This window comes from Vigna umbellata, chromosome 8 (assembly GCF_029865625.1).
Source record: "Vigna umbellata cultivar VRB3 chromosome 8, Vumbellata_1.0, whole genome shotgun sequence".
In the NCBI taxonomy this organism is placed as follows: domain Eukaryota; kingdom Viridiplantae; phylum Streptophyta; class Magnoliopsida; order Fabales; family Fabaceae; genus Vigna; species Vigna umbellata.
Window position 1 is genome coordinate 20,428,794 of NC_142172.1, and position 27,404 is coordinate 20,456,197.

General features: G+C 36.7%; 2 protein-coding genes and 1 pseudogene across 2 annotated transcripts; 2 read left to right on the forward strand and 1 right to left on the reverse strand.

The window, feature by feature from the left end:
- Nucleotides 1–15,498: 15,498 nt before the first annotated feature.
- LOC124828974 (cinnamoyl-CoA reductase CAD2-like) lies at nucleotides 15,499–16,115 on the reverse strand. The gene is made up of 3 exons (XM_088096079.1): nucleotides 15,968–16,115; nucleotides 15,697–15,866; nucleotides 15,499–15,608 (listed from the first exon to the last, which is right to left on the reverse strand). Exons 1-3 carry the CDS (start codon nucleotides 16,113–16,115, stop codon nucleotides 15,522–15,524), a joined length of 405 nt encoding a protein of 134 aa, XP_087952205.1. The 3' UTR covers nucleotides 15,499–15,521.
- A 1,265-nt stretch (nucleotides 16,116–17,380) lies between these two features.
- Nucleotides 17,381–17,933, forward strand: LOC148194224 (uncharacterized; annotated as a pseudogene).
- Nucleotides 17,934–18,648: 715 nt separating this feature from the next.
- Nucleotides 18,649–19,854, forward strand: LOC148194225 (uncharacterized). The gene has a single exon (XM_088097862.1). It carries the CDS (start codon nucleotides 18,886–18,888, stop codon nucleotides 19,750–19,752), a length of 867 nt encoding a protein of 288 aa, XP_087953988.1. The 5' UTR covers nucleotides 18,649–18,885; the 3' UTR covers nucleotides 19,753–19,854.
- The last annotated feature ends 7,550 nt before the right edge of the window (nucleotides 19,855–27,404 follow it).

A 27,404-nucleotide genomic window follows, 5' to 3' on the forward strand; every position in this document is an offset into this window, starting at 1 on the left:
TTGTACTTACTTGGGTGCAAATGCTAAATGAGTGAAAAATGCTCTAGGAATGTGAAGAAATTAGCCTCCAACAACAATGGTCTCACCAAACCCCAAACTTGAATTAAAACTTGGTGCAAAAGTGAAGAGAGGTTTTGTGAAGGGGGAAGAACATAAAAGTGAGAAGAACTCTTTGGAGAGTGCTTGAGAGTGTGTGGGAAGAGGAAGATCTGAAAATAGAAGCAAAACCGCGCCCTAGGGTATAAAAGCACCCTAACGGGCCTTATACCGCTGAGCCCAATGGAACCAAAATAGTCCCCCCAACTTTACAGTATTCGCGCTCAGCGGTAATTACCACTGAGCGGCATTTGCAGCACCTACTCTCCTTCTTCCTAGCTTGCCCTAGGGTTCTTATACTCATGCCTCTGACTCACCTCATGCATTTATGGTCTCACATCACTCATACATTCCGTCTCTATCATGTATCTAAAGCAGAATCCAAACAAACAAAAATAAAGTATATCAACTGGGTTGCCTCCTAGGTAGCGCTTGTTTAACGTCACGAGGCTGACTCAAAATCCTCCAGCACCCTTCAGTTAGTGCAATTCTTTTTTACCAACACCCATCAGTAGGTGTAAACAAACCTAGTATCCTTTAGTTAATACTCAACTGCCTAGCATCCATCAGTAGATGTTATACCATAAAATCTCAAACAACATAAATCAATGTCCCAAAGTTTATAAAAGGTTTAATCCTTTTCGACATCCCTATTTATGTACGAATGTCTCAGATGGGTCCTCGTTTTCTAAAGTGTATCAAAATGGTCCTTAATTTTCAAAATTGAATCAATTGAGTCATTTCCGTTAAGTTGGCTGGACGGCATTAAAAAAATTGATGAGTGGATGCTGAGATGACGAGCAAACGCTCGTCCACCAGCGAACGAACGCTCGTCCACCACCGAACGAATGGTCGTCCAGTGTGGAACGAACGGTCGTCCAGCAGCAAGAGGTCGACGAGCGTTCATTCGCTGGTGGACGAGCGTTCGTTCGCTGGTGGACGAGCGTTCGTACGCTAGTGGACGAGCGTTCGTTCGTCATCTCAGCATCCACTCATCAATTTTTTTAACGCCGTCCAGCCAACTTAACGGAAAGGACTCAATTGATATCAATTTTGAAAATTAAGGACCATTTTGATACACTTTAGAAAACGAGGACCCATCTGAGACATTCGTACATAAATAGGGATGTCGAAAAGGATTAAACCTTTATAAAATTACATAACCAAAATCAAAGAAATTAATGTTCTCTAATCACTAGGGTGCCTCCGAGTAAGCGCTCTTTTAACGTCATTAGTTTGACCCAATAAGCTCAAGTTCCATCTTCAACGTTGGTGTTCCTCTTTCTTTCATCACACCAACTCATCAGCTGTTTCTGGTCCACCTTTTTTACCCTCCTTCATCTCCATCACCACAAAATCTACCAAGAATTTTAGTTTGTCTATGCAAACCATCACATTTTCCGCTACACCATAAGGTTTCTTGGAAGATCCATCCGCAATTAGCAAAGTCACCTTTGTTGGCTTGACTTCAAGATCACCAATCTTTTCATTTAGATATCTCTTCTTTGTGGAGACTTGCTTCATGTGCTTTGCATAAGCTAAAATTTGTTGCAATGCTTCATTCAAAGGTATGGTAATCTCCAATTGCCCAAAGATATCTTTAAAGCGCCCATATTGTCTCTCTTTCTTAATCTTTTTACTCCCCTTGGGATAAGGAAGAATTCTATTATTTTTCTCAAAAATTTTCTCTCCCCTCTTCTTTTCATTCTCTTTTCTCTCATCGCCACTTATTATCTCTTCTTTTCTCTCCACTCTTTTTTTCAACTCAACACTCTCTTTCTCATCCACCCTCTTATCATCTGCACTTACAATAGCTTTACATTCTTCCCTAGGGTTAACCTTAGTATTAGCCCCAAAACTCTTATCAGGCATATCCTTCAAGTTCTTAGCTATTTGGCTAACCTATATCTCCAAATTTCTAATTGCAACTTTAGTGCTTTTATGGTTTGAGATGGTCACCTGAATAAATTGTTGAAGAGTTTCTTCCAGCTTTGATGATTTCTTATTCAATGTAGATACTTGTTGCCATATTGATGGTTGCTGCTGTGGTCTTTTGAATTGTCCTGCTTGTCCAGCTTGTCCATTCTAACCTTAACCCATACTTGGGTGTGGTTTCCACCCTTGGTTGTAGTTCCCTTGGCGGTATGGAAATTGATTTACTATGAAATTGACATCTTCTAAAGCCTCCACTGGAAAAGCGCATTGACCATTGATATAGTCACCACTACGCAATTCACAAAGTTGTTGTTGAACCTATTCAACATTCTTTAGCTCTTTTGGCAACTAAGAAAGTGTTTTACTAAAATTCTCCAACTATTGAGTTATGATTTTGTTCTATGCAAGCAAGGCATCATTTGATTGCAATTGTAGAACTCCCTTCTGTTGAATTAGAGCTCCTCTCTCATTATGCAACTCATTATCATTTATAGCCATGTTGTCAATCAATTCAATGGGTTCCTCTAGAGTCTTGCATTTAATATTACCTCCAGTTGAGGCATCTAGCATCAACTTGGTTTGTGAACCAGGACCTCCAAGGAAAAGAATGACTATACTTGCTTAGTCAAAGCCATGAGTGGGTGTCTTTCTCATCAAGCTCTTGTATCTATCCTAGGCTTGACCTAGCGTCTCCTCCATGCCTTGTCTAAAAGAATAAATCTCTTGCTTCCCTTTGTTGATTTTAGATTGTGGGAAGTACTTGTTTATAAACTTTGAAACCACGACTTCCCATTCGGTAAAGCTTTCCTCCGAAAAAGAATTCAACCATAACTTAGCATTGCCTCCTAATGAGAAAGGAAACAAACTAAGCTTTATTGCTTCATCTGGCACACCATTGATCTTTACAGTGTTTCAAATCTCGTCGAATGTGGTGAGATGCTCATATGGACTTTCATGTGATAGCCCATTAAATTGGTTGCTCTTTACCAATTGTATCAACGCCAGTTTCACCTCCATGTTTATAGTATTGACCCTCGGCCTAGCAATGCTATGAAAGTGATGAGGGCCAACAACAGTGGTGTAATCCGCTAGAGTACGTCTAACATTGTTCTCTTCATCCATCTCTTCAGTACACTGGTTAGATCTTGCATACACAAGAACACAAAACCTTAGAAACAATTGTTAGCACAAAAAGATAGAAAAGATAAACTAAAAAGATACAAAGATAAAAAATAAAAACAAAAAGATATAAAGATAAGCAAAAAGATAAAAAGATAAAACAAAAAGATAAAAAGATAAAAATCAATTCAAAGCTAATCAATAATCACACAAATAGAATATTTAAACCACGAGTCCCCGGCAACGGCGCCAAAAAATTGTTAACACTCGACAAGAGTAATCTAATCGTATCAAGTAATAATAAAATGATAAGACCAAGTATCACGGCCTAAACAGTCATGTGATTTTTTGATTAAATTGGACTTGTGAACATATTGTTGTAGGTTTAAATGCAAATACTAAAAATTAAATATGAATGCATGTATTGATCAATTGGATCAAAAGAAGCAAAAGAAATTGATGCAAATTATGGAATGATGATGTTGTTTGGGTTTTCAATTCATCTTATCCACTCTCATGTATTCAAGAATTCATCTTCTTCATTAATGTTAATGCCACTTTCTAATTTACCTTAAACCCGATGTCTCGGTGAAGAAAGCCTACTCCTAATCACTAGTTTACAATGTCTTGTCTCCCTAGCAATTATTCATGCATTACATTCGCACAGAATCTTAAAGGCAACCAATCCTCCTATCCCTATGTTTAGGCAATATTACTCTTGGGAAATTTCTTCATCTCTAGATTTTTCTATATGTGTCCATACAAATAAAAGCAATGATCACTCAAATGAATGAGTTAAACAAAGCATGCGTAATTAATGAAAGAAAGCATATGGATTAAAGAACGAATTCAATACATGAGAGTTTCAAAGGATTACATGGTGAAACTAGATGAAAAATAATGAAAGAATGAAAGATATAACCCTAGAATTTGAAGAGTGGAGCTTGAGCATCCAACATCCTCCTCCAAGGGGTGAAGAAAGTGTGATTTTGCTTCGTTCTGCCAAAAGATACTAACCCTAGGTTGACTGAAACCTTATATAGATTCCTAAAGATTACAAAAAAGTGGCCCAAGGCCCATTAAAATGGCGCTCAGCGGTAAGTGCGGTTCTTCTATTTGACGCTCAGCTGCAGTTTTGCCCCTCAGCATTGACTGAGTGCCGCTCAGCGGCAAAAGTAGCATTGAGCAGTACTTGTGGCTCTTCTTTTACGCACTTTTTCTTCCTTTTCTGAATCCAACTTATGGCTACTTCACTTCTTCCATTCAATTCATCTTAAAACCTGAAAAAACAAGAAAACAAAAGCATGATTCCAAGCTAGTTTCTAAGTCATAAAGGTTGTTTTTTATGTCAAATTTAAGTATAAAAATAACAGTTTTTGAACTGTTATCACAACCCCAAACTTAGAACTTTGCTTGTCCTCAAGCAAACAAGATGTAACTCAATCTTCCACCAATCCATACAATGGTTCACCACATTCAAAACTCCTTCTTTCAAGACAAGTAATTACTCAAATCAGCTCAAGCAAAGATGATCATTGGGATGTATGATACACCCCCAGGACATCAATGGACCATGGATGAGTTCAACAATGTGGTGGCATGGCCAGACCATCGAGCACAAGCCAGTGGAGTTAGAGCAACTGAAGCTCCAACTATGAATGATGATTAGGATGATGATGACTTTGAAGATGTTGAAGATGACAAAGAGGAGGAAGATTCAGATGACAACATGGGTTGATGAGGAGCTGAGATAGCATCTACTGATGGATGTTATCACCTCTAGAGCATGATTTTTTTCTATCTTTTGTTTTGTACTGTTGAACTCATATACTTATGTTTTTAGAATATGGTGTGATGTACTCAGTTTGAAACTTTATCTGCTATGATGGTTTGCTTGTGATTTATGCATGATGAGTATTGTTTGATGATGCTTGGATATTTATTGATGTTGAGATTGTGCACTATATGTTGATATACAGGTGGTTGTTCACAAGCTATGTGAACAAATGCATGATGTTGTGATTGTGATTATGATGCTCAGCAAGATGTGTATGTGGAATGATTGGATGAGCTTATGTTCTATCCTTTGTTAGCCAAATGCATGATTTTAGCCCAATAAAAGAGAGCACAATGTGTTCTATCCTTTGAACCTTTAGCCTTGAACATGATTGAAAACCCTTTTTGAAAAGCTTTACCTTGAGTTGAGTTGAAGATATCTGGTGGTATTGATAAATGTTCAAGTTTGGGGTTGTTGGGAGGTCTAAAAAGGGAAAATAAAAAGCATTGAGCTAAGCATGTGAAAAGTAAAATAAAAATGAAAGAAAAAGAAAAGCTTAATGCAAAAGAAAGTTTGGAAGAAGGAAGAATGATTGTGTTTAGATGATTCACTTAACTGAAGGATTTTGTGATCCGGAAAAACCAATTTTCTTGTTAACCTAGCCACATTATAAGCCATAGAAAAGTCCTTGTGATGATACTTGATTGTGAATGTTTTTGATTGTGGTTAAATGAAAGGCAAAGTTGATTCATGTGACATTGTGATAGTAGAGTGAATGAGTGATCTCTTATACAGTGGTGTTTGAGTGAAACACTTTATCTGGTGAGGAAAGATTCCATGAGCACATGATTATATCTATGCTTAGTTAATTGATCATTCATGATAATAGAATTTGTTGGATATTATTATGTGAACACCAAAGCATGTGTGCGTCTTGACTGAATTCTTGGTGATGAGCTGATTTGAGTAATTACTTGTCTTGAAAGAAAGAGTTTTGGATGTGGTGAATCATTGTATGGATTGGTGGAAGACTCAGTTACATCTTGTTTGATTGAGGACAAGCAAAGTTCTAAGTTTGTTTGTGGTTGTGATAACATTTGAAAAACTGTTATTTTTATACTTAATTTTGACATCAAAAACAACCTTATGACTTAGAAACTAGCTTTGAATCATGCTTTTGCATATGTTTTGGGAATAAGAGAGTTGGATGGGTTTTATGCTTGGTTTTCCTTATTTTGCAGGAATTGAGATGAATTAGATGAAAGAAGTCGAAGTAGTAAGGAGTTGAACTCAAGAAAGGAAGTGAAAGTGCTTAAAAGAAGAGTCGCAGTCACCGCTGAGTGCCAATTTTACTGCTGAGCGACACTCTGAAGTCTCACAGTCACCTTTGAGGGCTAAAACTGCAACTGAGCGTCAATTCTGAAGATCCGCACTTACCACTAAGCGGAAAAAGTGCCGCTGAGCGCCATTAATTTGGGCTTGGGCCTATTTTTTGTAATCCTTAGGAAACTATATAAGGTTTTAGTCGAATTAGGGTTAGTATCTTTGGACAAAAAGAGGCGAAATCACACTTTCTTCACCCCTTGGAGGAGGATTTTGGATGCTCAAGCTCTACTCTTTAACTTCTAGGGTTCTGTCTTTCATTCTTTCATTGTTTTTCATCTAGTTTCACCATGTCTATGGTGCACTAAACCTTCATTGTTGTTGGGGAACCGATGTAATCCTTTGAAACTCTCATGTATTAAATTCATTCTTCAATTTATATGCTTTCTTTTCTTGTATACTTTATCCATGCTTTTTTTAACTCATTCAATTGAATGATCATTGATGTTATTTGTATGGACACATATAAGTAAATCTAGAAATGAAGAAATTCTCCCAAGAGCAATATTTCCTAGACATAAGGATAGGAGGATTGGTTGCCTTTAAGCTTTTGTGCGAATGTAATGCATGAATAATTGCTAGGGAGACAAGACATTGTAAACTAATAGGAGTAGGCTTTCTTCACCGAGACATCGGGTTTAAGGTAAATTAGAAAGTGGCATTGGTTTTCATAAAATATTTGAAAAACTAATTGATTACTATTTCTATTTAATCGATTGATCCTGGAAAATGGCTTTCATTTCTCAAACCTTTGGTGAAGGTGCATCCACAAACAGACCACCACTATTTGTTGGAGAAAACTATGCTTTTTGGAAAATAAGGATGCAAATCTTTCTTGAATCCGTGGATATAGGAGTTTGGGATGCAACTCTAAACATTCCATATGAACCCACTCAAATTGTGAATGGAAAAACTGTTTTGAAAAACTTTTCTGAGTGGACTCAAGATGAAAACCGTAGAGCACAATATGATGTTAAGGCTAGGAATGTAATTGCTTCTATGCTAAAAATGGATTAATTTTTCGGGATATCACAATGCAAGACTGTCAAGGAAATGTGGGAGGTTCTTGAGGTGATGCATGAAGGCACAAACGAAGTGAAACGTGTCGGGAATAACTTCCTTGTACAAGAGTATGAATTATTAAGGATGAAAGCTGGTGAGACGATTTATGAAGTGCAGAAAATATTTACATATATAGTAAATCATCTCATGGCTCTCGGAAAAGTGTTTAATAAAGAGGAGATCAACATAAAGATTTTGAAAAGTCTCAATAGGAGCTGGCAGCCAAAGGTAACATCCATATCTGAATCAAGAGATTTGACTAACATGAATATGGCAACTTTGTTTGGCAAGCTCAGGGAACATGAACTGGAACTTGGAAGGCTGAAAGAGGAAGAAGAAACTAAGAAAATAAATCAATTGCCCTCAAGGCCACAAGCAAGAATGTAGTGAAGAATTTTGAACCAGAAACTGATTCAGAAGCAGACCTGAATAACAAAGAAATCTTGAACATGGTGCTAAGAAAGTTTAATTGATTTATGAAAGATAGAAGTTCTACCACTAACAATGCAGGTACTGCTAGAGGAAGAAAGAATTCAAGAAACAACGTTGTACAATGGTACGAGTGTGGAAAGGATGGTCATATCAAGCCTGACTGTCCAGACTTGAAGAACAAGCAAAAAGAATTCACCAAGTATCTTCAGGACAAGAACATAAAGCAAAGGAAAACATATATTTCCTGGGAAAAGAGTGATGGAGACTCTTCAAGTGATGATGATTGTAGCGTTGAAGAGGAGTCAAATTTATGTTTCATGGCAGGCTCTACACACTCTAATGATGACAGTGATAGTGAATTTGAGAATGAACCAATAGAGGTCAAGTACCACATGTTGTTGGATGCATTTCAGGAGATACATGCAGAAGCCATGCAACTCCAGTATAAGGTAAATTTATTATCCTTTGAGAGAAGAGACTATGAATATAGAATTGATAATCTAGTAGAGGATAATGAAAAGCTTGGAAAAGAACTTGAAAATGCTTTAAAATCTGCAAAGATAATTAAGACCGAAATATAAATTGTTGAGAAAGAATGTGATAACTATCTTGTACACATTGAGAAAATTGATTACTTAACTAGCACGTATGTAAATTTACACAAGGTAAAGAAAATCTAGATTTTGTGTTAAGATCATCTAGAAGAGCAATTAATATGTATGGTATTGGCTACAAAGCAAAGAGTAATAGGATTAATTCAAAAAGTTTATTGATCTCATTAAGCCTATTACAAATGCTTGTTTTTACTGCAATACTATTGGCCATAATGTTAGAAACTGCTACTACAAAAAGGTTGGAGTTCCAAAGGGAAAATTAAAATCGATTCCTAAGGAACTGCCTCCTACAACTGACAAGACAGGACCCAAGTTCAAATGGGTACCAGCGTCAAAATCATTCAATTGTTTTGCAGGAAAGGAGTTGTAACTGAAGAAGTACAATGCTCAAGGATGAACTAGAAATGGAACGATTCACAAGCTCTTCAGTCTCTAAATATGGTAAGTCAAAAAAAAATTTTCATGCATCATGCATTATAAATATTTGGCTTATTGACTGTTATAAGCATGTTTGTTGTGTGTTGTTTGATTGACTGAATTCTGTGAAAATAAAGTTGTGCAAATTTTAATTGATTCTGTTATGAACTGAGTCGATTATAATCTGTGAATGTGTTTCTCTGTTTTTGGTAACACTCTGTCATACACCAGTTGACTTTTTCTTTAATGAAACCGATTAATAATCTCTATTTTTAGGCTTTCTTATTTTGAAAACTTAAATGGGCCTGATTGAATGTGATGGTTGTTCGTTCCCCTGTATATCTTTTGATTTGAAATGATGTGTTTGTAGTTATGTCTTATTATTGGCCTTTGTAAGACCCTAAAAAGCTGTTAAATAAATCTGTGTAAATCTTGTGAAAAATGGCATCATCATCCTCATCCAAACGCATCAAAAGGGTTCCTTCATCGGAAAGAAATGCAAGTCCTTCAGGATGGATTAGTGACCGTAGTGCTAGAGAAAGGTTTATGGGCTGGAAAAATGTCAAAGAGATTGTTCTGCATAAGTCACTTGATTTATTTTTGTTCAGAAGAGAAGCATTCATTTTTCCAGAAAAACTCGCCCATCAAGGTTTAGCCACCTTTGTTGAGATGAAGGATGACTACTATCTGAACTTAGTTGGTGTGTTTTACAATAATATATAAAAGTTGTCAACGGTGACATTCACTCACGGGTTAAAGGTGTTGACATTATGATCAATAATAATACATGGTTGCATGTTGCTGGACTCAAGGATGAAGGATGCATGTCACACTTACCTAACTCTCTGTACAACAAGTGGACTAAAAAGAGGCAAATGTATAAGGATTGTATAAGGTATCTTGGTAGATACAAGAAAGAAAAAGGGTTTCTACATAGATGATTGGATAAAGAAGAAAAAGTGATTGCATACATCATTGATTGGTTACTATTACCTGGAAGGTTTCATTACTATAAGCTGACATATGAAGATTTGTAATTGTTATATGCAATTCAATTCAAAATACCAACTAACTGGGTTGTTGTCTTCAAGAAGCATATCATTGATGCAGGAATAAATAACTAGTGTAACCTGCCCTATTATGTGTTCATAAGCAAAGTTCTAACACTTAGCAATGTTGTCCTCATTGGAAAAACTAAGGTCATATGCAACAAACAAACGAAATTGGAAAAGCAATCCTGACATGTATTGGTCTAAAGAAAACTACCATGGGATGGATATTCAGTGATGAACAAATCCAAGTCGAGAACAATCACTAGTGGAAAAATGACATTTTATGACGTACAAAAATGATGTATTATGGCGTAGTTACTAGGGACATAGTTTTGGGCGTTATAGTAAGTCTGCACATTTTATAACATAGCAGAAATTTATGTCATAATAACTTGAACATATTATAACGTAGTTTCTGAAGTCCGTCATAATATGCGCAGTTTATTATGACAAATTTTCATTTGTCCGTTATAATACGCCGAGAGATATTATGACGTGAATTTATTTGTACGTTATAATAAGTGATATCAAAATCAACGTATTATTACGTACATTGTTTTGTACGTCATAATATATGCTTTTTTAGAAAAAAAAAATTATATTGTAAGAATGTTAGCCTTGTTTTCTAGTTTCTTCCATTCTCTTTCTTGATGATAATTTCAATTTCCATCTATAATATTTTTGCACTTTCTTGGTTTGCTTGAAATCATCATTTACAAACCTAAACAAAGGAAATATTGTGTTAAAATAGAATGGCTTAATTTTCAACACCAAAAGGGGGGATGAATTGGTGAAATACAAAAACAATGTTTTCTTTAAATCTGTTTCGAAAAGTGGATTCCTTTAAAAAACTTTCTCGAAATACAAAGTCGACTGAATGTAACAGAGTAGGGATAGAAAGATCAAACACTGAGTTTTTATACTGGTTCGGCCAAACCTACATCCAGTGTCCTTCCACCATAGAAAGTAAATGCGCTATAATTGATGGACAAATTTATGAACACCAAATTATGATGTCACAAACTTGTTTTCAATCGGCAAGTATGACCGAATCGTTCAAGTAATAAACTTGGTTAGACCAAGTATCGTTCTTCCCAAAGGACTCACGGCCTAGTTTAGTTATGTGGTTTCTTGATTAACTAAGACTTACAAACGAAATATTTGGAGTTTAATATGCAAGACAGAAAATAAACATGTATGCATGAAGTTTTGATCAATGGCAGAAAGCAAAAGATAAACACTTTCAATGAAATTTATGTATGAATATGTTGTTGGGGGTCAATTTCATCTTATCCACTCTCATATATTTTTAGGAATTCAACAGTCAAATCATCATTGTTAATGCCACTCTCTAATGTACCTTTCCAGAAGGCTTCTCCCTAATCACGAGTTCATACAATTCCTAGCATTCCTAATGATCAGTTCATAAGTGCAGGAGCTTAACGACAACCAATATCATATTGGGAGAAATTCCCCGGATCTAGACTTCCCCGTACGTGCCCGTATCGACAAAACCAATAATCATGCATCGAATGAGTTAAACAATGCAAGCATTAAGCAAAGAGGAAAAACCCTAACTAATGATGAAAGAAAGCATAAGTCTTAATTAAAAGATGTAAAAACAAATTCCATATATGAGAGTTTCACAATACTACATTGATTCCCCAACAAACATACAGAGTTTAGTTCACCATATTCATGGTGAACCTAGATGAATTACAATGAAAGAATGAAAGAATAAACCCTAAAAAGGTGAAGAGGAAGCCTCAGCATCCAAGATCCTCCTTCAAAGGGGTGGAAGAGAGAGTGTTTGCTTCGTTCCAGCCAGAGATACCTAACCCTAGGAAACCCTAAAGCTTAAATACCATTCGTAAATTACAAAAACTTAGGTCCAAGCCCATTAAAGTGCCGCTCAGTGGTAAATTACTGCTCAGCGGTAAGTGCGTGTCTTGTTTTCTCCCCTCAACGGCCATTTTGCCCCTCAGCGGATCTCCCGTGAGTGCCTGAGTGCCGCTCAGCGGTAAACTGCCGCTGAGCGGTGACTTCGGCTTCTCCTTTTGCACTTTTTGATGTCTTTTCTGATTTCATCTCTCTCCTTCTTCACTTCTTTCACCAAATTCACCTTAAAACCTGCACAAAAACACTGAAATCAAGCATAAACCTGTCCAGCTCTCTTATTTCTAAAAATATGAAGAAAAGCATGATTTCAAACTAGTTTCTAAGTATAAAGGTTGCTTTTAGTATCAATTTTAAGCATGAAAATAACAGTTTTTCAACTGTTATCAATAATAATCAAGGTTTTTACAACAAGGATTTTATAGAGACCTCCACGTCGAAAATATAAAACACCTCTCTAACCCTTTAATCAAAATATAGGCATGTATAAACAAAGAACAACAACAAGATGTCCCCTCTCCCGTAGTCTTTAATACTTTGAACAATCCTCAAAGTCCAGAACGTCGCACGTCCTCTTCCTGTAGTCACAACAGGGCAACACCAATCTTCACAAGATTGAAAGAAACTGATCACGAAATAGAAACCTCAAGTGCAGGTTGATCAAACATTAAGAGCACACAGACTCTTGCTCGTCAAGCAATCACCAAAGATGAACACCACGATCTTCTTGATGAGTTCTTGGAGCTTTCACACGTTTTCCAAGAGATCAATAATATGAAACAAATCAATCAAATCGTTAGAATCACTAATTGTCTCTTTAGAATTCAAATTCACGTCTATTTATAGATTTTCACAATTCTAACGTGCTCAAGTCGACTTAGCTACTAATGAAGTCAAATATCACAATTTAGTTAAAGCAGTTAGCAGCAATCAATGTAGTTAATTGAATGTATAATTAATGCATTCAAATCACAATAAATGCTTGGTCAAAATATTTAAAAAATATAGCCGTTTTAACATTTAATACAAGCATTAATAAAACTTCAAAACTATAACAGACTTACTCGAATGGCTTGCGCACATAGTCGACTTTGTAACAGTTAAAAACATAGTTTTGAAAAACTTTCTCTTTAAAAATTCTCACACCACACTTTGAAAACGTTTATGCAAAGCCACAAGTTTTAATCGACTTATTTCATAATGAAGTCGACTTAAAACTGTTGTTTTGCCACACAATTTAAGTTCAACAAGAGTGGATATGGTTTTCCTTTTCTAAAACATATGTCATGCATTCACAAATAAGATCTCATGTAAAACACAGTGAATTGCAATGATCAACACAACACAAACATGTTCTCATATAATCATAATCATGAAAGTAATGAACATGTAACACCTAAACACATGTGTTATTAATTGTGTGTTGTCATCATAAAAAACCAGAAGCTTTGAGATTGTACGTTCAGCTAAACCAGTGCTGCCCTTATCAATAATCTCCACATATTGAATGAGAAAAAAAAAGTAATTATGAATTATGATATCTTTGTTGTTGAAAGATTAATGTCGATGTGTATGAATTGTTCCCAGAATCTCTTTCTCTCTGTCTCAATGGCGTGTATTGTAGTACTACTTTAGAGATTCAGTAGAATTTTTCTTTGTAGAATGGAGATGGAAAAATGAGACAGAGGAAGGAAAAGGTACTCGCCGATGATGGAGACAGAGTGGGAGATGTTGGCGTCGATCTTGTCAGTGTGGAAGGATTTGCCACCAGTCAGAGACGGAGGGAGAGGGGGCGGCCCGACGATGAAGGGAGTTGGAGGATGATGAAGATGAATAAGGGAGGGAGAGAAGCTTAAGCGTGAAGATGCATGAAGGAAGGATCCACGTTTCAGAAAATGAAAAGTTACGTGGTAAACCGTTAGCCAACTTAGAGAAAAATTAAGGTCGTCACTTTTTGAGGACTAAAAATTTGAGTTTACTAAAGAAGATGATGAAAATGAACAAACTTTTGAAAGAGAGACGAAACCCAAAATCACGTGATACTTGAGGGACTAAAAACATATTTAATCCTTATGTCACACTATTTACTTAAATCATATAATATTTTATAAATTTTTAAAGGCTTAAATGCTTACTTTGTCCCTATGTTAAGAGGTGAATTTCTGTTTAGTACCCGGTTTTAAAAATGTAGACATTGGGTCTCAAAATTGTCAAAATTGTATGAATTGAGTCCCTTCCGTTAAATGGACACAAACGGAGTTAACTCCCAACTGACGTGGCGGAGGAATCTTCATTTTTTCTTCTCTCTCCTCTAATTTTCCTGAAATGCCCCAGCTTTTTCTCTCTTTTTTAATCTTTTTTATATCATTGGAGGCACCTAGTTGAAACATGAACATCTTTTCACTAGTGGAAAAATCACATTTTATAACGTACAAAAGTGATCTTTTATAACGTAGTTACTAGGGACATAGTTCTGGGCGATATAATAAGTCTGCACATTTTATAACATAGCAGAAATTTACGTTATAATAACGTATTATAACGTAGTTTCTGAAATCAGTTATAATATGCACGAAAGATATTATAACATACATTGTTTAGTACGTTATAATATATGTTTTTTTTTAAAAAAAAATAAATTATAATCATCATATTCCTGTTTTAAAACACCCTTGGTTCTAAAAATTAAGAGAGTTAAAAGAACAAATCATTTTTAGAACAAATGATTTTCTTTTCCATAAATAAATAGAAAAACTTTCTTGATCTTGATCACCTACACGGGTTCTTCTTTCATCTCCCAGCTATGAAATTGTTTTTCTATGTTGCCATTTTCTTCTTTATGAAGAGTGTTACCAACTACACCACATTCACTGTTGATGCATGAACCATCACCAAAGTGTATATTTTCAACTTCTTTGCTCATAATTGCTCTCAACAATAATATATTTGAGAATCAAAATGTCAACCTATTCATGGATAAGAAACAGTAAGCTAAGAAATAATATCTAATAAATGATTGTAATAAGTATCCACATATCTTTTTAAAACTAATGTTAAATAAACCAAACTTCATTAGATAAGCCTTACCCCATTAGTTGGAGTTGGCTACATTAATCAAACAATGCCATCCCAACCTTATGCATTACTAGTTCAACTTCTGTCTTGTTACCTAAACAACACCATAAAATAAGCCTAACAAGTGACAGTAAGACAACCACAAACAAATAAACTGAAAAGCATATGATTCATGAACACTGCGACATTTCTTAACAGAGAAAATTCAAGTAGAATTAGAAGCGGGACAAGGAGGAATTTCTGTCAGTGACCCCTTTTAACATCAATACGACACTCTTCATTGTTGGGTGAAGAAAAGGTTCATCTTGGATACACCAAAGTGCCACTTTAACCATATTTTCCACAGCAGTTTTGTCATCCACCACTTCCCAAGGAAAAAGCTTATTGAGTTTTCCTGCAACAAAACAGTTATAAGCCCAGGAGCAGAGACTAACCGCCTCAGGTTTAGGGGCATGAACTTCGATAATTCTTCTGCAACATAAAATCGGATATTTTGGCAGTCCAAAACTCATCCACCAAGATGTTTTGAGGCTTTATGTCACAGTGAATGATTCAAGCCTCACACTTTTCACGGAAATACATTATCCCTCTAGCAATCTCCACCGCTAAAACAGTTCTACAATTAAAGCAAAAACTGAACGCAACTGCAGCAATAGAAGAAGTTCAAACGACGCGTTTCAGCGTGGGCGAGTTCACACACGATTTCAGAACATTCAGAGTCCCCTTCATTGCCAGATCCAACAACTCAGTCTGCAATAGATAAATTAAAAACAAAATATTACACAGCCAAAACAGATTAAAAAATAAATACATAAATCAAATCGCAAAAGAAGCAAACCTGCGGATCTTTGGCATCGTTGAAAAAGGGAGAAGCAGTGTGAAACACAGTGTGACAACCTTCAACGGCAGAGTCAAAGGAACCTTCTTCTAGAAGATTCGCCTTGACGAGATGCAATCTCTCATTCGCACCATCAAGGCTGAGCAAGTGATCTACCTTTTCGGGATCATCTACACATCACACATTACCAATCTTTAATCTTCCAAATAGTAATGTATCACCACAAATAATCACTGACGAAAACAAAAATTACAGAAGTAAAAAAACATACTCGTGTCGCGAACGGTGGCCTTGACGGTGTAGCCACATTCGACAAGAAACTTGACGAGCCAGGAAGCGATGTAACCGGAAGCTCCGGTAACACAAATTACTTGTTTGGCGCCTCCGAGATGACGACATGAAGAGCGTGGGAAGACCATGGAGAGCCAACAATGTGGGAAGATCGCGCCATCAATTCAATGTGAGGAGAAATTAGGGCTTGCCAAGACTTCGAGAGTTTAACCTGACTGAAATTGTTGAGGAAAATAGAAAAATCAGATTTTTGAGAGATATTATGAGATATTTTTTAAAATCAGTTCTAATATATTACCAAAGTTTTCTAATCCTCTTATGTATTATAACATATATGTATAACTCCGTTATAATATCTTTTGAATTTATTTACAAGTTTGCCACTGTGTTTGAAATTATAACTGATATACAAATCTACGTTATAATATGTTTTAAATTTATTTACAAGTTTGCCACCGCATTTCATATTATAACAGATTTATAAAACTACGTTATAATATGTTTTACTTTTATTACCATTCTGCCACCGGTCAACCTATTATAATGGATAATTTTTATCCGTTATAATAGGTCTGTCATAAAAAGGTATTTTTCTACTAGTGTTTCTGGTTATATATCTTCATTTTTCACTATCTCTCATACACTCAAAATCTTCCTTCAGCTTCTTGAACATCTCAAGCATGCTCCTTCTCCATCTTTTACCTCATAAGAAACCATTTCTAAATCAGTATTTATATATTAAAATTTAGATAATTTTTTATTCTTAAATTCTTTAATTTTAATAAGTGACAAATCTATATAATTTTTAAATAATATTAATATCAATGTAAAGATATATACCATTAAATCTACTTTAATGAAATAGAAACCCAATTAAATAAAAACCAAAATTAAAATCAAAATGAATCACACATCTAAATAAAAACATCAAATTATTAATTAAAGTTAAATAGTTATTGTTCTCTGCTAGATTTAGTAGTACATGAAAAATGAAATTGTTTTAACACTTCCTAACAGGCTACAATTTCATTTTAAGTTGACAACAAATACTCCAGCTAAGTTTATTATATACTAAAAAACGGCACATTCTTATAAAATTTTAAAATGCAAAACTGATTTGATTAGTTTTATATCACATACATGTTTGTATTATAATATAATTAAGAAAATGTATTTTTGTCCGAATTTCAATTATTTATATTTTTAAATTTTAATAATTGCAACAAACACACAAAAAAAAAAATTCTTTTACAAAAGAACACTAACAAATAAGTTTCACGATTTTCACTTTTTTTCTGTTTCTTTTTATTTACAGAGAAACATTGTTTTCAAATAAAAAAACTAGCATGTTGAAAATTTAATAACAATATAACAGTATATTTTCGACCGCTGTATGGCAAACCTCTTCAACAATCAAATAAAACTGCACCTTCTCGGAGAACTCTCTCCTCTTCCGATCACACCCTCTTCCTCTTCTGATGTCACCAAAAATAACTTCTCTTTTTTATTTGAGGAACCAAATCTCACCTCATCTGAATCAAACTTCCCAATCTTCAACTTCTCACTCATCTGCAACAATGGACCATTTTTTCTCTGACTTTTTCGACTTCCCAACTACTTCCATGGAACACCAGTTCTCTCGTTTCAAAATTGATTCCAAACCCCAAATAAGATCACCACACTCCGAAACCAGACCCTCAAACGTCAACCTCGGATTTCACGTTTCCGAACACACATGCCCCAGCGCCGTGGCCGGGGTCGAATTGGAGGAGGGAGACGGCGCCGGAGCCGGGAAGAAGGGGTTGCCCACAGAGATCTACGTTTCCTGTTGGCGTTGTGTTCCAAAAAGAGACCAGTGAGGTGGGTTAAGTTGTTGACAAAGAAAGAAATTTGACCGGTGAAGTTGTTGGAAGATAATCCAAGCGAGTGAGACGAGCAAGGGCGAGTGAGACGAGCAAGGGCAAGTGAGACAAGCGAAGGAACTCACCAGAGAAGTGATGGTTTGGAGGTAGAGGTTGCGGAGGAAAGAGAGAGAGAAAAAATAAATATTTAATAAAAATATAGGAAAGAAAGAAAAAGCTGGGCATTTAAAAAAAATAGAAGAGAGAGAAGAAAGAAATGAAGATTCCTCTATCATGTCAGTTTGGATTTAAGTCGATTTGTGTTTATTTAATGGAAGAGACTCAATTCATACAATTTTGACAATTTTAAGATTTAATGTCTATATTTTTAAAACAGATGTTAAACAAAAATTTACTTTGGATACATGAAATAAACATTTAAACCTTTTTAAAATTTTATATTTTATATACACATTTTATAATTTTAAAATTTAAATAACTTTGTAATTTATAATTTTATAATTTTTTTATTATATAATTTTATAATTTAATAATTTTATAAAGACGTCTGACGGATGGATGGCTCTGACATATGACAGGGGATTTAATGAAAGGAAAATGTTATTTTGACAACAAAAGTTTGACACAATTTTGACAACGGCGACGTGGCAGCTGTGCATTGGCTCAGTGAACCGGGGTGAGGGGTATTTTGGGTTTTTTCTGGTTTGTTTTCAATTCACTGAGCCAATGCACAGCTGCCACGTCGCCGTTGTCAAAATTGTGTCAAACTTTTGTTGTCCAAATAACATTTTCCTTAATGAAATAATTAACGCCCATTAAATTTCAAACTTTTTCTATCTAAAACCGATGCATTCACTGCCTCATTAAAAGTCTTCGTGGGTCAGAATGAAATATTCAACTGCACCACTGTTAGGCCTTACAAGGAACCTTCGCCCATGTAATCTATTTTTATACTTTCGCCGTCAAAACAGTTGAATTCAGTAGTCTTCATCTTCACCTTCAATAAGGAAATACTCTGAACCCTTTATCGATCTAAATGGGTTTGGCAGGATTTCTGAGAAACCTTCAAGATTTCTGCACTGCACATAAAATCATATTCACAATTTTCTTGTGTTTATTGGTGATGCCTCCCTCCTACTTCTACTGCTTCTATGTCTCGGGGTATTTGTCCAATGTTTTTCTCACAAATAGTGAAGACCTCAGCAGCTTTGCAGACGCAAACTTCCAGTATGTCTCATTTATCGCACAAGTTGAAGGTTTTGCCGTTCTTGCCATATCCATGTTTTCCTTGCTAAAGCCAATTTCCTACATCTTGGTCTCTAAGAAGAGAGCGGATTCAGAAGCGGTGTTGAGCATCGCAAGCCTCATATCAATAGTTACTAAACCCGCTAGAAGCTTACTTGTTACGTGGTTCTTGGTAAGACTAGTTAAATTGGGTTGTATACTCTTGGGAATTCTACTTTTGCATCAGCGCTTGGCGTTGATAATTAGTTCTAGTTGTGAGCAGCAACATGAAGTAAAAAGTCACGTCTTAGCCAGCAACATTGGTACAATGATTTTGGTTGCAGGAGGTATCTTAATGTTCTCGTATGTGGGCACTTTTGGGAACTTGGCAATTGATATCTCGGTTCGTGAGGAGATTAGTGGAACCGAGGCACTGAAGAAAGCTTCACAGGTATTAGAGGGAAAGAAGAAAGTTATTGGATTTGTGATGTATCTGGTACTGGTAGTTATATCGGTAGGGTTGTTTATGGGGTACTTGTACTTGAAGACGTGCTCTACCAAACTGTCGGTGGAGTATAAAAAGTATATGATGATCACCATTTGGCATAATATATCTCAGGTTGAGTTTTATACGTGGGGACTCTTCTCAATATTGTACTCATGGAGGAGAGGAGAATAGAAAATGTTTAATTCTTTTTATTATGGTTATAACAATTGTCCTAATACTCTATGTATTGCTTTCTTATTGACCATCAACTATATATATTGCTTTGTTTTTTTATTTACTATTTTTTTATTTACTAATTTTGCACTATTAAATGATATGATGGAATGAATATTTTGGTACGGGTTATATTTCACCTAGTTTACTCTTATGCATATATGAATTCTACTTCTTCATTAATGTCTATGTCACCACTAGTAAAAAAAGTGGAATCTAACACGCCATATACGCTTCGGTTATGCAAAACCTGAAACGGAAAAGACTATATACCTCAGTTACATCTTAACCCGAGGCAGAATGATGATATTGCCTCGGTTAGAAGAACACCCGAGACCTATACTCTGCTTTTTTGTCTGACAACTTTATGAAAAGGTTATATGGTCTCGGGTTGCCAAACAACTGATGCCTATACACAGTTCTATGGTCTCGGGTTGCAAAACAACTGATGCCTATACACATGTGCGACCCTTCATTTCTCTGATCTCTTTCATTTCCACACCCCAACATCTTCTTCTTCCCTCGTGCTCTCACTTCTTCTTCGTCCGTGCTCTCCCATTCTTCCCCTATGTTCTCTCCCATTCTTCCCCTCTGTCACTACTGTAGCCTCTGTCGTTGTAGCCTTCATCGCTGTTGCCTCCGCCACTGCTGCATCCACTGCTCTAGATCCTCCGCTCCAGATCGCCATCGCCAAGCCGCTCCAGATCGGCGAGCCCTCCGTCGTTGTTGCCTTTGCCATTGCTGCCTCCGCCGCTCTAGATCCATCACTGCAGATCACCATCGCCAAGCCGCTCCAGATCGGCGAGCCCTCCGTCATTGCTGCCTCCACCGTTGTTGGCTCCGTCGCTCTAGATCCACTACTCCAGATTGCCATCGCCAAGCCGCTCCAGATCGGCGAGCCCTCCGTCGTTGTTCCCTCCGCCATTCTTCCCCTCTATATCTTCATCTTCATCCACCGCTCCAGATCCACCGCGAGTCGCCGCTACCCTCTCACCCCTTAATGGAACGCTGCTGCCCTAGACCAACAATCTTCCTCCAGCGATCGAAGCCTTGTGTGATTGGAAACCCTAAGGGAGCTTCCTGGTTCGTTGCAGAAGGTGTCCATCTACTCTTGTTCTTCTGCCTCTTCTTCATATCTTGTTCGTTGTAGAAGTTTAACCATGTTAGATCTGTGAAATTTTGTAGATTTTGGCATTGTTCTTGAGGCCAGGCTAGTGAAGACTCACAATCACAAGGACTTTGGGTTTCTGAAATTGAGAAATGTTAGGTTTGTTTTGATCTCGGATTGGGATTGGGATTTTCTAGTTGTTTGGAAAACAATGACTTGCACCACTGAAACAATTTATGGTTGCTGAGAACTGAAACAAATTATGATTGCTGGTTGCGTACTGAAACGGGTTGCATCTGAAAAAAAAATATGATATTGCCTCGGTTATCTAAGAACCGAGGCAAATTCATATCTGGTTTTATCTCGGTCCATGACTGAGGCATAAAGTCTGGCCTTTTTACCTCGCCCACATATGCCTCGGTTACAGAACTGATGCCAATAATAAAAAATAACCAGTGTCTTTTCTTCTTATTGTACTAGTGCACTATCTAAAATACTTAAAACTCGATTCCTTGGCGAAGAAAGCCTATCCTTAACTGTTAGTTCATACGATTTCTAACATTCCTAATAATTAATTCTGAAGAACAAAAGCTTAAGACAACCAGAACTCATACCCTCATTCCTGAGTAATACTACTTCTGGGAATAATTCTCCGGATCATGAATTATAAGATACCTTCCGGTACTCATGCAAATTTTACATCATGCTAAAGAATGAGTTAAACAAAGCAAGCATTACGCAAAGAAGAATTACCCTAATAATTAATGAAAGAAGCATATATAATGAAGAACCAATTCAATACATGAAAGTTTACAAAGGTTACATCATTCCCAACAACAAATAGAGTTTAGTTCACCATTGACATGGTGAAACTAGAAGAACAATGGAAAAAGAATGAAAGATGAAACCCTAGAAATTGAAGATAGGAGCTTCTGCATCCAAATCCGCCTCCGAGGGATTAAAGCGTGTGTTTCTTAGCCTATTCCGTCCAAAAATGTGAATCCTAGGACATCCAAGTCCTTAAATAGAACACAAAAATAATAGAAAACGGGTCCTAGCTGATGGACAAATTTGTAAGCACCAAAATATGATGTCACAAACTTGTTTCACAATCGGCAAGTATGACCGAATCGTTCAAGTAATAAAACTTGGTAAGACCAAGTATCGTTCTTCCCAAAGGACTCACGGCCTAGTTTAGTTATGTGATTTCTTGATTAGCTAAGACTTAAGAAAACAATGATTGAAATTTTAATATGCAAGACGAAAATAAACATGTATGCATGAATTGATCAATGGCAAAGACATAAGATAAACACTTTCAATGGATTAAATGAATGAATATGTTGTTGGGGGTCAATTTCATCTCATCCACTCTCATATATTTTAGGAATTCCTCTTTCAAATCATCATTGTTAATGCCACTCTCTAATGTACCATTCTAGATGGCTTCTCCCTAATCAAATAGTTCATACAATTCCTAGCATTCCTAATGATTAGTTCATGAGTGCAGGAGCTTAAGGCAACCAATATAATGTTGTCAGTAAAATATTGGGAGAAATTCCCCGGATCTAGATTTCCCCGTACGTGTCCGTATCAACAAAACCAATAATCATGCATTAGAATGAGTTAAACAATGCAAGCATTGAGCAAAGAGGAAAAACCCTAACTAATGATGAAAAGAAAGCATATGTCTTAATGCAAAGATGTACTCAACAGATTCCATATATGAGAGCTTCAAGAGATTACATTAATTCCCCAACAAACATACAAGGTTTAGTTCACCATATTCATGGTGAACCTAGATGAATAACAATGAAAGTATGAAAGAATAAACCCAATAAAGGTGAAGAGGTAGCCTGAGCATCCAAGATCCTCCTTCAAAGGGGTGAAAGAGAGAGTGTTTGCCTCGTTTCTGCCAAAGATACTAACTAAAGGACGTGCAAGCCCTTAAATACTAATCTAGAGTTACAAAAGATTATAAAAGTCCAAGCCCAAAAAGTGCCGCTCAGCGCCATTTACCGCTCAGCGGTGGTTACGCGTCTTCTTTCTTCCCCTCAGCGGCCATTTGCCCCTCAGCGGTTCCAACGCCACCTCTTGAGTGCCGCTCAGCGGTAATTTGCCGCTGAGCGGTGCCTTCGACTTCTCTTTTTGCACTCTTTCTTGTCTTTTCTAATGTCCTCTCTCTCATTCTTCACTTCTTTCACCAAATTCACCTCAAAACCTGCACAAAAACACTCAAATCAAGCATAAACCTGTCCAGCTCTCTTATTTCTGAAAATATAAACAAAATGCATGATTTCAAGCTAGTTTCTAAGTCTAAAGGTTGCTTTTAGTATCACTTTTAAGCATGAAAATAACAGTTTTTCAACTGTTATCACAACCCCAAACTTAGAACTTTGCTTGTCCTCAAGCAAACAAAATGTAACTCCATCTCCAACCAATTCATATGATGGTTCACTCATTCAAAATCCTCTTTTCAAGATAAGTAATAACTTCACTCAAACTTATGACCAAGAGTTAATTCAAGATGTGCACATGCTTTAGTGTTCACAAAGTCATTTAAGTTCCAACAAATGCTATTTTTCATGAATGATCAATCAATTAAGCATGGATGTTCATGTGCTTATGGAATCTTTCCTCACTAGGTAAAGTGTTTCACTCAACACACAAGTGTATAAGAGGTAAAGTGTTTCACTCATTCACTCCACTATCACAATGTCACATGAATCAACTTTGCCTTTCATTTTACCACAATCAAATACATTCACAAGCATGCATCATCACAAGGACTTTTCAATGGCTTATAATGTGGCTGGGCTAACAAGAAAATTGGTTTTTCTGGATCACAAAATCCTTGAGTTAAGAGAGTCATATCAACACAAATATTCTTATTCTTCCCAACTTGCCTTTGAATTTTCTTTTGCATTTGCATTGAGCTTTGCTTCTTTTTCTTTTCTTTTCTTTGCATATTCTTACTTTTTAGCTCTTAGCTCAATGCTTTTTCCTTTTTCATGTGTTCCCAATAACCCCAAACTTGAACATTTAACAATACCACACAAGATCTTCTACTTAACTCAAGGTAAAGATTTTCAAGCAAGGGTGTTCAGTGTATATTTAAGGCTAAGGGTTCAAAGGATAGAACACAACGTGTTCTCTTTTATAAGGCTAACTTTATGAATTTGGCCAATAAAAAAGGTTTCAAAAACACGGCCTTTGATCATATGATGCAAAACAAGCAATTGATTCAATCATAGAAAACCTGGGCAAAATCATTCATGCTTTCAAAGTAATAGCATTCAACAATAATAACTCTGGAGCTCAAAACCTCACATATAAGCTCATTCACATTTGACATGCACATCCTGCTTAATTTCACAATCACAATCATGATATTATGCATTTGTTCACAAAGCTTGTGAATCACCTGTATAAGCATTTTAATGTGCACATCATCACAACATCAATCAATCAATAAGCATCATCAAGCATTACTTATCACACAATCACAGTTAATAGCAAACCATCATAACAAACCAGGTGTTCAATAGAGTACATCAAACCCTAATCTAAAAACAAAAACAAATAAGTTCAGAAAACTTAAACCACAAAAGCATAATCATATGATAGCATTCATCAGTAAATGCTATCTCAGCTCCTCATCAGTCCGAGCTCTCTGTATCTTCCTCTTCCTCTTCATCATCATCTTCATCAAATGCATCCTCCTCCTCTGCTTCATCTTCCTCCATATCTCTGGCTGAAGCTTCAGCTGCTCCAGCTCCTCCATATACTGGTTCTTCTGGCCAAGCTACCACATTATGGAATTCATCCATAGTCCACCTGTGTGCTGGAGGGGTATCATACATCCCCACTATCATCTCAGCCGTGGCCACCTGCCCTCTGTGGATGGACTGCAACTGAGCACCTATAAGAGACATATACATGTCCCTCATCTGGAATGGTTCTGCCTCATGAGTATCAGCAGAAGTCCTGCTCTGTGCTGGCCTTCTCTCTCTACGAGCCTGGCGGGGTGGCACTGGCTGGGCTGCCTCCTCACCTCCACAGTACTGTCTGTAATAGGCCTCATCTATAGCTTTTCTTGGCCTCTCAAATGGTGGAAAAGAAGTGTCCACCCCAGCTAGCTTGCAAAGGTGAGTGATCAAAGAAGGATGTCCCAGTGGTGCTTTGTTGTTTGAGGTGTTAGCACACACACTAATCTCATCAGCTATCACCTGCCCAATATTAACATTCAAGTTTCTGATAACACAGTAGATGAATAGTGCCCTGCTGAGAGTAATATCTGACACATGTGAACATGGCTGAATGTTGGCATGAGAAAACGCCATCCAATACTTTGCAAGAGGAGTCAAATCTGTCCTCCTAATGTTAACCACTGAGCCAGATCTATTCCTTTGGAAGTGTCCTCCAGATATACACAATACTCTCTCCACATCCTCATAATCAGCACCTTCCTCCATGCTAAGAGCAAACTGGCATTGTTCACCAGCCCACACAGTATCCAGAAAGTTATTTATGGAGTCAGGATCATACCTGATAGCATGGCCTCTAACATAGCCCAAATAATTCTCAGCTGGATAATCACCAATCTTCTTTGCATTGGTGTAAAATTCTTTCACCACAGCTATGTTGGCAGGTGATGGATAAGTGGCTAGCTTCCCCCAATCATTCCCTAACACTTGCTCTCCAAATTGAGGAGCAAAGTTAGGTATCATTCCAACCTTTCTCTCCATTAGAAGTCTCCTGTCCTGAACCACCCTAAAGTGCTTCTCATGTTTCCTAGAGAGGAACCTGCCATTATGGGGCTGCTCTGGTTCCTTTTCCTTCCTCTTGGTTGCCATGGTTTTCAATCTCTTTCCTGAAGAGGATGCCATTCCTGCATTCAAACATAAATCCAAAACCACAGAACATGATGTTAATCATTAGTAAACACAAAACAAAACTCCTTTTGAAGCTAAACCACCGCTGAGGGCCAGAATTTCCCCTCAGCGCCACCAGTGCCACATTCCAACACGCAAAAATCAGAAAAAACCAAATCTGGCAGAGTGCCGCTCAGCGGTAATTTACCCCTCAGCGGTAACTCTGCAGATTTTTGAAAAATCAGTTTTTAAAGCTTCCCTAACTCCACCCAAATGCAATTTTCAGTTTTCCAGTTCATAATCATGCAGTTTAATCGGTTCAAACATCAAATATATCATCAAATCATGCATAGAAATCAAAACCCCTAAATATTCATGCTTTGACAATCACATTTAATTTCAAGAACCCTAGAATGAACAAAATGCATTTTACTTACTTGGGTGGAGATGCTAGATGATATGAGAATGCTTCCAAACTATAATGCTCTCTTCCAACCCCAAACTTTGATGGCACACTAGTATAAAAGTGAGTGGAAGAGAAATCTTCTAAAGAGGGAAGAGTAGAAAGATGTGGAAAACCTAGGAGAAGAGGTGTGGAAGTGTTTATGCAGAGAAGAACTTGAAAGAGTGTAAAAACGCGCAGCTTAGGGTTTAAAATACCCCAATGGGCTCGGGTTCCGCTAAGGGGAACTTAAGCCCATCTGCGTTAGTACCGCTCAGCGGTAAATGCCGCTCAGCGGCACTTTCGTGATGTGCCCTTCTCCTTCTTTTCTTGACCTACGTGCCTTCCTAGCATACCCCTCATAGGTTCCCTGCAATTCAATGTTAAAAATGCTTATGCAAACCCTAACTAAAATAGACAAACAGAAAACAATCAATCAACTGGGTTGCCTCCCAGGTAGCGCTTGTTTAACGTCACGAGCCTGACCCAAAATCCACCAACACCCATCAGTAGGTGTTTCAAACTTACCAGCACCCATCAGTAGGTGCAAAATCTTCTCACCAACACCCATCAGTAGGTGTTACAAACTTAGTATCCTTCAGTAGATACTTAATCACCTAGCATCCTTCAGTAGATGCTAAATCCAACAAACTAAATACAAAAATAAGGTTCACAAATTAAAAATTACAAAACCAAAATAAAATCAAAAGTTCTTAAATCAACTGGGTTGCCTCCCAGCAAGCGCTCTTTTAACGTCATTAGCTTGACCCAGTAAAGCTCATGTTCCTTCTTCTTTTTCTTCTTTCTACTGAACTTCTTCAGAAATTTGATCAAACCAGGAACCTGTTGCAATGTCTCAATCATAGGAACTTTAATCTCCAATTTCTTGAAGATTTCCATAAAGCACTTAAATTTCTTTTCCTTCCTATGATTCTTCTTTAGATGAGGATGTGATTTTTCATGTGATTTCTTCTTCTTTCCTCTCATCTTCTTTTTCTTCCTTTTTCTCTCCCTAAATTTTCTCTTTTTCTCTTCTTTTATTTTTTTCTTCCTTTCTCTTTTTCTCCTCAACTTCTTTATCTTCACACAAATTTTCTTTCTCTCTTTTCTCTCAACCAATTCTTTTTCTTTTTCTTCATCTTTATCTTTCTCACTCAACTCTTCTTTCTCTTTTCTCTCTACCCTT